General features: G+C 26.7%; 1 protein-coding gene across 1 annotated transcript; it reads right to left on the bottom strand.

Annotated features, from left to right (window-relative positions):
- Positions 1-6,296: 6,296 nt before the first annotated feature.
- Positions 6,297-9,712, bottom strand: LOC114126319 (diphthine methyl ester synthase). Its single transcript, XM_050207497.1, has 5 exons — positions 9,465-9,712; positions 8,151-8,384; positions 7,199-7,319; positions 6,998-7,138; positions 6,297-6,928 (listed from the first exon to the last, which is right to left on the bottom strand). The coding sequence occupies exons 1-5, from the start codon at positions 9,597-9,599 to the stop codon at positions 6,738-6,740; spliced, it is 822 nt and encodes a 273-aa protein (XP_050063454.1). The 5' UTR covers positions 9,600-9,712; the 3' UTR covers positions 6,297-6,737.
- Between the last annotated feature and the right edge of the window lie 4,965 nt (positions 9,713-14,677).

Here is a 14,677-nt window from a genome sequence, read left to right as displayed (position 1 = left end):
CGTTATTAAATTAAAAGAAAATTATCTTATGTTTAATTTTTACGAAATCTAAAATGCTTCCGTAAAATAACAATTTACTATCAAATAATTTTAGATTTTTGCTATAGTTAAAAATTACTAGTTGTAGAAACTTGAAACATACACCAGTTGTTTAAATTAGAATTTTTTTATATGATTTAATTTTGGGGTATTCAGATTACACTTGACTACGCTTTTTTTTTAGTCAAACATTGATTAGTGACATATTATTAAAAAAATTTTCAAATGTTTAAAATTTAAATTGTCTCTTAATATTTTTAATACTTAAAAATATGTTATTTATTAAAAAAAATTTTGGGCAAATGAGTGAAACTGCTATACATTAGGTGTCGAACGGGTCACTAAAGTGGATGTGTTAACTTTAACTCAATGATAATTATTTTATATAAAAAACAATTCTGAGCTGAGACGTTTGACAGTGCACTACATCACACTAAATATTTTTCATAATATGTTCATAGCTATAACTATTGAAATCATTAATTTTTCTATTAGTATTGCTGTAGGCTGAATTAATTTTTACAAATACATTGAGTTAATTAACAGTCATAAAAATGAATGTGACTTTTAAAATTTTTGATGAACTTTTTTTTTTTGTTTTCCAGATTATTTGAAAAGTCTTGGAAATTCTCTTAAAAGTACCAATTGGGTAGAATTTTTTTATCAGGAACCACTCTTGAAGTTAATGATCAAAGCATTTCTCTACTATTAAATATTTATATAAATGAAAAAAACTATACACCTCTGTAACAACATTATATATTTATTGCTCTGTTAAGAACCTAAAATTAAAACCATATGCATTATTAGATGCGTTGTTGTAAAATTCTTTAGAATTTAAATTTTAAATCTTAAGCACATATTGTATACTTGTTCAATATTATTTTTATTTTATACTATATATACACGTGTAAGATTTTTGCATATTACTTAGTAGATAAATACTACTTTCTACATTATATTATGCTTTAAATTACTTAATTCGTGAATAAAGTTATATAAAACTATAAAAGCATAATTGTACACATTATAATTTACAAACAATTATGCAAATAATTTTTTTTTAAATACTTACGTTAAAAATGTTATGATGAATTAGACTGTTGTTAATTAAGTTTTAATGTTATTTTTATTTTTGCGGAACACCATACTCGAACGAAATCTATTGAATTTACGAACGTGAATTTTTAATAATATATAGATACAACTCAATACAAGCATATAAAAAATAACGTAGAGAGAGAATGATGAATATTAAATATAAAGGACGACGCTTTATTTGAAAATGTTTTGTTTTAGAACAGTTACAATTTGAAAGAATATCGTCAATTTACATTATATATAGATACAACCAACTTAATGGCTTAATAATGGTTACGATATATGCACAGCCTTAATGATAATAATTATGTTTAAAATAAAATAATAATATGTAACGTAAACGAGAAGTATAAACGCGATGTAATAATTAATTTTTCTAAAACAATAATGTAACAATTTAAAAGTTAGAATAGTTTTAAATCATTTGTCATTTGTTTAATATTTGTGTAATATATATGTATAAAATGTTTAGGTTTTAAAATGAACTAACACTTTTAAAAATATAAAAATAAATTGTAATGCACGAACTTTGAACATAAAATTGATGGCCTACCTATGTTTTCTTTTTCTTTGGTTACGTCATATAATGCCTAGATAGAATAAATAAAATTAGAATAACTAGATAGATACGTATAATAATGAACTAAAAACACGCACATTTGCAAAACAACAAAATTCAGATTTACAAAGAATAGTGATTTTTTTTAGAATTTACGCTTGATTGTTAAAACAGATAGTCGGTAAATAATCGAAAATTAAAATAACTAAATAGTAGATACAATCTATGCCATATATAAAAATAATATTTACCGCGATATAAATAAGATTTAAGCTAAGACGAGTATCTATTCAAAAGTATTTATTCTCCCATTAATACTCACTGTCCTCTCTACCCATTTCTAGACTGAGACAGTTTTTCAAGGTCTTTGGTCCATACCACTTTTTAGTATTATACAATTAATTAATCATAAAATAAAACATTTAATAAAATCATATGACTTATATAAATAATACACGACAAAATATATCTTTAAAAAGGATATTACTCTAAGCAATTTAAACTAAAAAAATGCATCATAATCACTTGTTATAAATTTAAAATTATTTTCTTGATATTTTCTTGATTTTCTTGTAGCTAATTCATTGCGATGATTTCTCGACATACCCACTTCTAATAGGTAAATTACTCGGTTAGATTGGTAATCATTATTTATAAAAATATATATTAATTAATTTTAAAAGTAACCTTTAATTTATGGGTGAAAATATTATATTCAAAACAGTTACTTACCTAATTCATAAACTAATAAATAGGTAACGAGAACTTATGAAATATTAACTCGATTGCTCTAAATCTTCTCGAATACATAATATCTATTTCAATGGTACCTTAACATGCCTATATTATATTTATATAGTCATAGTAAGTATTCGCATAAATCCGTAACAAATTAACACAACTATAGTAGTCAGTACTCTGTAAGTAAGTCATAATTAGGTACGAGGTATCCATTTATAATTTATCATTTACCTTGGTAATCTAATGCGACTTTCTAGATACTATAGATATCAATGTAATAAACTTATTATTACACCTATCTTGGTACCCACGTACTACCAAAGCTAAAGATTTATACAACTCACAGATATATACTAATATTAGTGTATAATATCTGTGATACATTTACAATTCATGTATAGCTCCGCGATAAAGTTGCGTACCCCCCCCCTCCCCATCTGCCGTCCATCACTGGACTGTTGGCCGTTGGCTATTTGTCGCCGGCAAAAAAGTCTGCATCTTTTCCAGGCGGTTGAGCCTGACGCATCGTCGCGTCCGCTCGCCACCTCACGCTGGTGTCGTGATTGAACCTCGTGTGAGGGCAACAGGGACGTAGCCAGGATTTTATTTCGGGGGGGGGGGGGGGGGTCAAGTTAAAAAAAAAGAAAAAAAAGTACCTATATGGCTTAACAGTATCATTTTGTAATTTTTTCCATAACATATTATTAATTATTAGGTTTACGAGTACAAAAAAACATCATTGTAAAACTCAGATTCTAAAAAAAATTTCGTCGATGACATTTCGGGGGGTCTGAACCCCATGGACCCCCCCTGGCTACGTCCCTGGCGGGCAACGCGTTTTTTCTTCGTTACCGTCGTGCCGTTTTTACGCCGTTACGGCTTTATATAACACGCGTAATAAATTGTAAGTGTGTGACTGTATATCGCCAGTCGCCAAATTTGGCGTGTTTTATACTTGTGTGTGCCCGTTATTATAGTTTTGTGGTGACCTCGTGGTCAACTGACCCGTTTATTGGTCGTTTTTTCATATATTATATCATACAATAAAGTGTAGTGACAATAAATTGTCGTAAGTCCCAAGATAGTTGGGGCCTGACTTGTTCACTACACTCCGGCTTAATTCGGGCGAGCAATTATTGTATTATTATTATACGTCTATTATGTATCAAAGAGCTGTCGCCTTTCCAACTTGAATCCGTCAGGACAGCGGTGTAGCAGCGCAGGTCTATCATATTATTGTTATTATTATATATATTATAAGTATTATATTATGTAAAAGGAGCCGTTTTGTTCGGTTTCCTTTTAACTATTATTATTTTCGCGTACGGGCCCGCATTATTATTATTTGTTATATTGTATAATATATTTGTATTCATATTATTAGATGTCCAGCGTGTAGCATCCGTTGCACTAATTATATTTATTTCGTTTTCTCTTACATTAATATTATTGTATTTATACCTTGGGTACCCTTCCCTATTCCAGCATCCCACGAGTCGTTGCCGCCAACCGCACCAATCGCAGGAGCGGCTTCGGCGCAGACAAATACCTTTGTTTAATACTTTTTTGATATAACTATTAGTAAGGTTACGGTTACCCATAATGTTTTTAGATCAAATACCTACAGTAAAATTACGCTATCCTGTCCGAGGACCGAAGGGACAATGGACAAACATCCACCACCGAAATGCGCTGACCTACTTTTTTTTAAATTTTTTTTTTAAGCGTTAGGCAAGATCAATATTTAAAGTATGAATTTATTATGTAATATTTTATTTTATTATTTCCAACGTACAGTTTGTTGGCTTTATTACCTTAAGTTTTTTACCCTACCCTTTTTTAAAAAAAATTGTGATTAATGATTTTTGATTTTTTTTTTAACTACAATAAGTACAACTAATTAGTAATTAGGGTACTGGTTTGTTATAGCCCCGCCGTGGCAGGTGAAAACTTTATAGCCCCGCCACTCAGGTTTGTTATCACCCCGCCATTCATATAACAATAAATACATCGTATAAATATATATACTTATATATGTATTAAAATTAAAAATTGAATAATAATAAATATAAAACAGTGGTATAATTAAAAATATTTATTTATTAACTATATATTGATATTGATATAATATTAAAAAAAAATTGAATAATTATAAATATAAAACAATGATATAATTAAAAATGTTTATGCGTTATGTTATTCCCAAAATTCTGCTATATATTTTAAAATGGTTTCAAATGAATCACTATTATTCAGTTTTGATCACCACATAAATACTGCCAAATACGAGTCTAAAAAATTTCTATCTGTCCCTCTACGTTTTTTGTAGCCCCAGTTAAGGTTAAGGAGGGCTGAGTGGGCTGCAGCCCAGGGGCCCAACAATTTTACGATATTTTAATAAAAAAAAAATTTTTTGTTTATGCATAAGGGGCCCCCACAATGCATTCCGCCCACGGGCCACCACATACCTAAATATAACTTAAATTCTGTTGTTATATGAATGGCAGGGCGATAACAAACCTGAATGGCGGGGCTATAAAGTTTTCACTCGCCGCGGCGGGGCTATAACAAACCAGTACCCTAATTAGAAACCTTTATTAAATGTTCAAGTTGTTTTGGGTATCCGAAATTACTTATCAACGTTACAAAACAAAAAAAAAAAAATACTTAAAAAATTAGAAAATTTTGGCAGTCTATAAATAGCTAAAAAAAAAAACTAGAATATTTTAAAAATTTAACCATGTATAGATAATGTTAGTACAAACATTTGGTGAGAATTTCAAGTACTTAAACATTTTGAGATACAGTATAAGAAAAGAGTGGTCAAGTGAGTAATGCTCTGCTGTATAGTAGGTCACTATAATGGATGTATTAAATTTAAATCCAATGGTAGGTGTCATTAAATACCAAAAACGATTCTGAACGGAAGTGATTTGTCAGCCTAGGATATAATTTTCAGTGGTTGGTGAAAAAGGTGGTCTATGTTTTAATGGCCTGAATACACCAAAATTTAAGTTCTTTTATAATAATTATAAGCCAAATTTATGGAAAATCTTGTACTACATTTTCAACTGTTAGCTACTTATACAAACATTATATGAATTATACCTACAAAATAATTTGCAAAAATTCATGATTTTAACGAATTTTTGTCAATATTTGAAGTTCAAATGTTAATAAAAAAATATTGTACCTATGTATTTTTATAATTTTTGAATTACTATAAGACCAACTTATGAGGTACTTTGTATTCAATTTTTAAGTATTTTACTTAGCCAAAAAAGTTACCGATATTTATAAAAAAAAAAAAAACTAAACAAAAACTAATATTTCAAATACCTATAAATAGCATTAAAATAAGCGAAATATTTTGAAAATTAAATCATAATGACCAGCTAAAATAAATTATATATTCTTATAATTTTTTAATTATATTTTTTTATTTTTTAATATTTATTTTTTAAATTATTTTATTTTTTTATTATAAGATAATTTATGAGGAACTTTGTATTCTTGCAATGAAGTTTATAATAGTATTAGGGGAATGTAGGGCAAACCCCCTCACGGATCTGTGTATCATTAATTATTCCAGCACCCCCTAAATTCACACCCAATATGCGCCTATGGATTTCTTTAACTTTTCTGTAAATTTTTTTTTTATATATATAAGTTGCAAAATTTAGGTGTTGATTTGCTGTATGATAGGTATCAAGTGAGTCACTGTGATAGATGTGTTAAACTTTGATTCAACATTAAATCATTCTATATAAAAAACGATTCTAAGCAGAAATAGTGTAAGTCTATATTACTAACCACTAAGTATATTTCATGTTATATTATATTTTTAATACTGCTATTAGGTAGATACCATAATTTATTTATTTTGCTATAAGTAAACATTAGGTTCAATTCATTTTTTCCAAAAACATTGTTCTTTAAAATATCATTATGTGTATAAAATATAATAGCATTTGTAAAAAAATAATGTATAACAAATAACATTTTTGATTTATGCTTCCCAAGTCAGGTTAAAACATATGCCTATATTTCATTGAATAATTTATGTTTAAGTGTGAGACCTACACCATATTTTTTAGATAATGATAAACTTTATGTCTAAGTAAATTTGTTTTTAGTGTTGTGATGTCCTTTAGTATTATTTTATATATTAATGACTATATCTTATAAAAAGTAAAAAATAAATACTTTTTCAAAAAAAATATTTTTTGTTTTTAGCTGTAAAAATTATTTAATATAGAAGTTTTTAATTTACATATTCACGTTATTAAATATTTAATTATTTATTTTCAATATAAAACTGTTTGAGAAATTGTTCTTCAAGAGGATGTAGTGTACCAACAATAACCATTGAATGTAATGGTGAACCCAAATCCACATTGGCCATTTCAGCTAATGTGCCTGCCAATATTTTTTGATCTGGCCATCCAATACGTGCTGCGCCCACACACAAAGTTTCTCTGGTAACATCTATGAAAATATACATAAACATAAATAACAAATATTATACATATTATATATTGAATCAATATGACTAACAATTTTCTCCATCAAATTCATTACTGTCTATAATTTGTAATAGTTGTGAACACGCTTGTCTTACTTCCATAAATCTTGATGGCTGATATTCTTTTTTTTTTTTTGTAATACTTTCCCATGTTGGTTCTTTTACTTGAATATCTATGAAAAGCCAATTATTATAATTTAACTTATTGATTTAAGACATTATTTTCTACTCACCAAGTAAACATAAGGTGTGTAATCCATTAGATTTGTTTTGGTTAATTTTTTTTAAGAAACTTGAAGGTTTCCAAATATCTGTCCAGAAAGGTATAGATACTGTTTCTCCAAAATGATATAACTAAAGTAACAAATTATCATATTGTTAAAAATATATATGTTAGTTAACAGTTAAGAGAATTTATACATAAAAAATAGAGAATTAATTTTAACATTGAATACCTAAAATTTTAGTAACACAAACTTTATGTAATAACAATACTTTTTTTATTACAGATAAATATTCTAATTAAAAGTGTATCTTGTTTATGTACATTATTCACACTACACAGTATTATAGTATTAAATTGAATTAAATGTAAGATTATTAATTTTTGAATACATACATAATTTGTGAAAGAATATAAAAAATAGGAAAGGGAAAAAGTAATTAATAATAAAAATTAGGTGACATTATGTAATGAAATTTAGCGTTTTAAAAATTAAAAGGTAGATATACAATATTATATTTTACATACATTACAACTTTATAAAACTTGTAAAGATTTATATATATTTTTTACATAACATTATCCTTATTTGGAAATAAAAATAAAATATTTTAAATTCAATAATTTTAATAGAAAAATATAATATTTAGACTTGCTTGTATCCAAATTATACACTTAATAAAGAAAAGGCAAAATAAACATAATAGTTGTTCAAATCTGATATGTTATAAAACCTATAAATGTGTTAGTGCCTTTAAAATATATTTGTGTTGGACACCATAAAATAGTGGGAGAAAACTAAAAATTTGAAGTAGTAATTAACTTTGCTCTTTAGTAAATTTTAGTCTTCAATATTTTGAATGTTTAGTTTGTGCCTAATATAATATGTATTGTTATAATTAAAAATATGAAGAAAGTGATACAATATTGTTATTTAAATACTCGTTTAAATATTAACTCACCTGAAGTCCACAACATCCGATAGCATTCATAATAGAAGCATTATGAATCACTTTAGTCTCAATATTTAAATCTCGTGCCCTTAACAATATGTCAGCATGAGTAGTTGCACCAAAAGGATCACCAACCACAAGTAAAACTACATTATCCTCGTTTGCTTTGTCTAATATTTCATCTGCACCTTGTTCAACTAGCTCTCGATCAGCTTCAATCAACTGTCTTTCATAAAACTCTTCCTATATAAAGCATATTGTATAATTTTAACTATTATCAATACATTTATATAGTATAATATGTATATTATAATACTTTTTGTTGAATTTTGGGTTCGTACATATTAATCAGATTAATTGTGCCAACCAATTATGTATAAACTGGACTTAAAAAAAAAAAATTGCAGAAATGTCTAATAACTTACTAATGTATTAATATATTATAGTTATATTATAGGGTATACTAGTGATTTTAGAACACAATAACTAAAAAAAAAAAAATGCCAACACACACATAGAAAAAGTTAATGAAGTTGTATATAAAAAAAGGATATACGCAAAGTTCAAATATAAGAAATGTGTCACATCACTATAATAGTTATATACTATACATATATAGTATATCACTATAATAGTTATATACTATATATACATATATAGTATAATTAAATTCTATATATAAATTAATACTTTTTATTTTTCATTCTAACCAAACAGAGCAACAACTTTTGAAGGATAATAAAAGCCACCTTTGGCTAAAATAAATAATAAAAAATGTACTAAATTATACATAGTAACATAATAACTACATTATACCTATAAAACATTCATACCTTAATTTTTTTTTTTTAGAATAAAATTGAATTCATATTTTCTTATTTGTCTGAAATTAAGAAATATTATTAGTTTTATTTTATTAATAAATGTTTTTTAGTATAAAAATTAAAAAAAAAGTAGTCTGATGAATTCTCGTTAGCGCAGGCAATAATTATGTACTATGTACACATTTTACTAGAACTAAAAAATTGATTTTTTTCAATACCTAAAATAAAAAAAAATAAACCACCACTAACTGAAAAAGTGTGCTATTATTTCAATTCACAAAACTTGGTCTCCAAATTAATTATTACAACTAAATGTGAGTGACTGGATACGAACGGTTGAGTACCTATTTAAAAATATTTGTACAATAAAATCACTGCATTTTTAACTCTGTATATCAAGTGACAGGTATCTGCTTAAGATTTGATTTGATTACTGAAAAAACTAATATGCGACCAAAAACTATAAATAGTGTTATAATACTTATTGATATTTACCAACCAATTGAAGTTTGTTTTCTGGTAGTATAGATGTATAAGATTCTAAGTACACTCGTTTAGCACTTCGAACGATTTCGAGACCTCGAACTGTGATGTCTTTCACATCCCCCAAACCTACACCAATAATGTAAAACATTGTTGTAATGAAAAAGTAAGTATATTTTTTCAAAAATAATTAACAAACAACCGAATAGTACAGGCGAGTACTTTTTTTGTAAATAGTAAATACCTGTATGTGATTTATACGTGATAATATACTCGTGTAATCGCCCTAGCGCCGGGCGTAGGTTATCTATTGATAACGACATGTGGCTATTACATGGTTACGACAAGCTGATGACGATAACCACTACAACGAATTTTAAATTAGGTACCTAATGCAAAAATAATTTCTATAATTTATGATAGTTTAGCATATTGTTTTAAAGATGAACTAATTTTCGATATTTGATTTATCGGGTACCTATCGTACCGGTGCCAACTACTGCCCCGATATTTTATTGTTACTATTTACTATTATAGCACATAAATACAAAATGTACAACACTACTGTATCGAACGTCAATTGCTACGAATAGTAACTACCTACAACGAATAACACGACATTGTACGGTGAACCAATGCAACGAACTAGTAAATTACAAAATCATCACAGATTAATCGTATCATTGTATGAATAATATAAATATCAATTCAGATTTCTGAAAAATTCACAACATAAATACATTTTATAATACACCTTGGAAGCTAAATCGTGGATTAAATATTGATCTGTTGGCGGAGAGAGGCTGGTCAATTAATCTACACCAAACATGAAACAAACCCGCGGAGTCACGCCCTCCCACGGCTAGGGTGATGTGATGAAAGGCATCAATTTCCAAAATACAAGCTTATGTAAGCACATATTCAATTCATTCAATACGATGACGAATCATGTCGACTTTAATTATTATGTTATTCAGTGCTATTGTCTATAAGCTATCACCTACTAGGTATTTTGATTTTTATGATCAATAGTATTTAGTGATAATGAATTATATAGCATGATAATTAGAGAATCAGTATGGGAGTTAGGTTGTAATTTGCCGTTTGAAATGAGTTACGTATTTTGTACTGTTGAGCGGATTTGAAAGATACGAGTAAACCAATTTTAAGTAATCAAATCAAATAGGTAATCAGACTTATGAAATTAAATTAATTACTTAGGGCTGAAATCAGTAGGTAGGTACGTAAACTATTCTGAGTGCAAAAATGACACGAGCAAAAATAGCAGTTTCAGCTTTAAAAATAATATAAATTAGTTAAGATTTAATGTTATTTTCACATGTAAATGTAAATTTGTCATCATATTTGTTGAACTACAAGTTTACAATATTTTTTACGCAGGAGGGGGCAAGTGTCCTATCTTGCCCCACAAAATGAGAGCCCGTGGTTAGGATATATCTATTCGCAGAATATTGCCTATTGAAAAGAAAAGTAATATGTGATTTAAAGACAAGCTCTTAATAATTGTACCTATGTTAAAGTAATAAAAAATCTTGTTGAAAATGATAGAAGAATTGTTTTATTTAGAACTATAAAAAAGGGAGCAAGTGGGTACCACTCGCTACTGTACAAAAGTAAAGTTTATCTAATAACTTATTTGGTAGGTAGGTAGTTATGGTAGAAATAAAAAGGGTTTAAATCTGTTGAGAAAATAATGTTTGGGAGGAGGATTGAGTACACATTATACGGAGCTAAACTTATGATGTAGGTACTGAGTAAAGAGTGAAGAACTGAAGGCTTATAGATCTAATTATATACATATTATATTAACTATGAAGCCGTCAGAAGCCCGACGACTATTATACTGCATAAACATTTAACTGTTTAAGATACAGGTAATGAGGTAAATAAATTTCACGAATCAGTTCATAACGAATAATAAATTCATTTATTTTTACCTATAGGTACTTAAATAATAAGAACTAATAAGTAGGTAATGGTATTAATAGTGTTGGGGAAGTTACCTACTGTTTTTTTGGTAATTAAATTACATTACTAATTCCTTATCAAAATTATTACTAAATTATTTTTAAGTTACTTTTTTTTTATTCGGTCAAGTTACATTTCTTTTGAGTTTAAAAAGTAACTCAATGTCAATAGAAGTTACTTTTTTCAAAAATATCACTGGAGCTTAATATAACCATGTGTTCAATATGACAATATACATATACCTACATAAACTTAACATAACTTAAAATAATAACAATCAACAATATGAAATTATTAACAAATACTCATTTTGCTACATATTAAATATTAAACTTTTTTTTCAAATTTATTTTTAACAAAAATAACTCAGTAATTTCAAAATTACAGTCACTAAATTTAGATCGCTTTTAAGTGCATGTATTAAACCAAATAAAGTAGCGATTAATTAAATAATAATTACTACAAAAAAGTAATTTAAATAACATATAAATTACTTACAATAAAATGTAATTAAATTACCATCATAATACTTAAGAAGTTATTTTATTATAGTAACTTGTAACTTAAGTTAGGTTAGTAAGTTACTCCACAAAACTGGGTACCTAGTAATTATTAGGATATATAGTATGTTTTGCACCGTGGAAGTAATAATTATGCGAAAGCAGTTTCCACAGCGCCGTCGGTTCCAAACTTGGAAAAAAGTATGTTGTACATGTTATAGGTATAATATTAAGGTTGTTTCTTATAAATGTTATATATGTAGGTATACTAAATACTTACGTAGGTATAAATAAAACGAAAACAAAATATTATTCACTGTGTTTGTATTTTATGGTGAATTAGTGGGAATAAAAAAGTGTATATCAACAGTTTAACGTCGAGGTAAGTTTATCAGTTATAAATGTTTGGACATAAATCATTATTAATTTTAATTAAATTTTATTTTTGAATTCAATCTCTTTTATTTGCTGTTAACAATACGGATTTCTGAAATCATTAATAACTTTGTTGTGAACTTAGGTATTCATTTATAAAATATTATTAGGTACCTAGGTACCATTCCTCATTTTTTCATTTTTCATTTCTCACAATCGAAAAACACACTATAAATTACAATAACTTATTGTATCTTATTTAAATAAAATATTATTAAACTGTTGTTTTATTATAAATATTAATATTATACCATTATGAGTTATTTGTTATTAATTCATAACGACTAATATATTGACATAGATACAAATGCTTTGTGTTAAAGTAAAATGTCAAACCTGATACTGGTTCAGCAAGTTGCACTTAAATGCTGAATCGGATTAAGATTGTTAAAAAAACAATTAAACACCAATATTACTTAAATTATGATTTGTACACGATTAAAGTGATCATTAGTAGTTTGTAAGTATTAGAATTAGGTATCTAAAGGATTAGTATATTAGATAATAAATATATTAGGACATCTAAAAAGATTGTATCCTTATGAAGACTCAATAAACGCCACTGCATTTTTCATTCAATCATTCATATTTACATTTTTGTGACTACTATTATTGTTATTTAGATTCTGAACGAAGTGATGAATATATTGATTTTACAATGATGTGTGTTTTTTTTATTAATGTTTTTGTGTCTGTGTACACTGTACAGCATAACTACCTAGTCAAAATAATGCTTCAATTTTAAACTTTGGAAGTGGTTTTCGATGGCAAAATGAATATCCTTGGTGCATAATAAAGGTCAAAAATAAACATTTTCCAATAGTTTTAAAAAAAATCGAGAAAAACAAAAAAAAAAAAGTGACAGAAAAACGGGAATTTTTACGCAAAACCAGTTTTCGACTAAATCAACTTTTTTATATGGTTGTAATTCAAAAACTAATCACTGCAAATACTTGAAATTTTCACCAAATATTTATGTTAGTGTTATCTATATATAGTTAAATTTTCAAAATATTTTGAATTTTTTTGAGTTATTTATAGACCACTGAAATTTTCGATTTTTATGAGAATTTATTTTTTGAAGTGTCGATAAAAAAATTTTGGATGACCAAAAAAACTTGAAAATTTAATACAAGGTTTCTTATGAGTTGTCCTTATTGTAGCTAAAAAAAAATTAAAAATCTTTAATCATAATTTTTTTATAACCGTTTATAGTTCAAATATGTACGAAATCTGTCAAAATCGCGAAAATTTGCAACTAATTTTGAAGTTGAATAATCATAAAATTTGTTGTGTTTATATCTAAGGATTAAAAATACAACACTAAGTTTTCCTTCAAGTAGCTATAGGGAAAACACGAAGCATCATTGTAAGAAAAATTTTAGGTACGTTTAAATATTACATTTTTACGAAATAGCGTGAAGATAACGATTTATCATCAAACGACTTTAAATATTTGTTATTATTCAAAAATGTATAATTTGTAGATACTTGAAAATTTCACCAGTTATTTAGATTAGCATTTTCTCTGCATGATTTAATTTTCAAAATATTTTGACTTTTTTTGAGCTATCTATAGACAACTGAAATTTTCAATTTTTCTGAAAATTTTTTTTTCAAGTGTCGATAAAATTTTTTTGCCCAATCAAAATACTTGAAAATTTAATACAAAGTTCCTTATAAGTTATTCTTATAGTGATTAAAAAATTATAAGAGTACATAGGCACAATTTTTTTTTTTAGCATTTGAAATTCAAATATTGACAAAAATTCGTCAAAACCATGAATATTTTTAAATTGTTTTGTAGGTATAATTCATAAAAATTGTTGTATAAGAGTAGCTAAGAGTTGAAAATTCAATACGAGATTTTCCATAAGTTTAGCTTATAATAATTATGAAATAAGTTAAATTCTAGTGTATTCAGGCCATTGAAACATAAACTACCTTTTTCACCAACCATTCGAAAGGATATCCTAGGCTGACAAATCATCTTCGTTCAGAATCGTTTTTCGTATACAATGATACCTATCATTGGATTCAAATTTAACACTTTTGTAATATATAATAGTGATCCACACGAAACCTAATGTACAACAGAGTGGTACCCACTTACCCGCTTTTTTTTTCTTTTTAATTTGCTAAGTTGTAATCAAATTCTTATGATCTTAGTTTTTATATCAATTTCTATTTCGATTTTGTTATAGTTTTAAATAATATAATATGATACCTACAGATTTTAATACGTACTGGTTTTTATCACTATTCTTTGGTTTCAGTAAGAATTTAGTTCAGAGCCAAATTGAGG

Source organism: Aphis gossypii, chromosome X, assembly GCF_020184175.1.
Source record: "Aphis gossypii isolate Hap1 chromosome X, ASM2018417v2, whole genome shotgun sequence".
In the NCBI taxonomy this organism is placed as follows: domain Eukaryota; kingdom Metazoa; phylum Arthropoda; class Insecta; order Hemiptera; family Aphididae; genus Aphis; species Aphis gossypii.
This window is presented reverse-complemented; position numbering and strand designations above follow the sequence as displayed.

Coding starts and splice junctions, on each gene's coding strand:
- LOC114126319 (XM_050207497.1), bottom strand. CDS start 9,599: ATGTTTTACATTATTGGTGTAGGTTTGGGGGATGTGAAAGACATCACA. Junction 8,385..9,464: donor CAGAAAACAAACTTCAATTG/GTTGGTAAATAT, acceptor TGCTTTATATAG/GAAGAGTTTTATGAAAGACA. Junction 6,929..6,997: donor TGAATTTGATGGAGAAAATT/GTTAGTCATATT, acceptor ATATTTTCATAG/ATGTTACCAGAGAAACTTTG.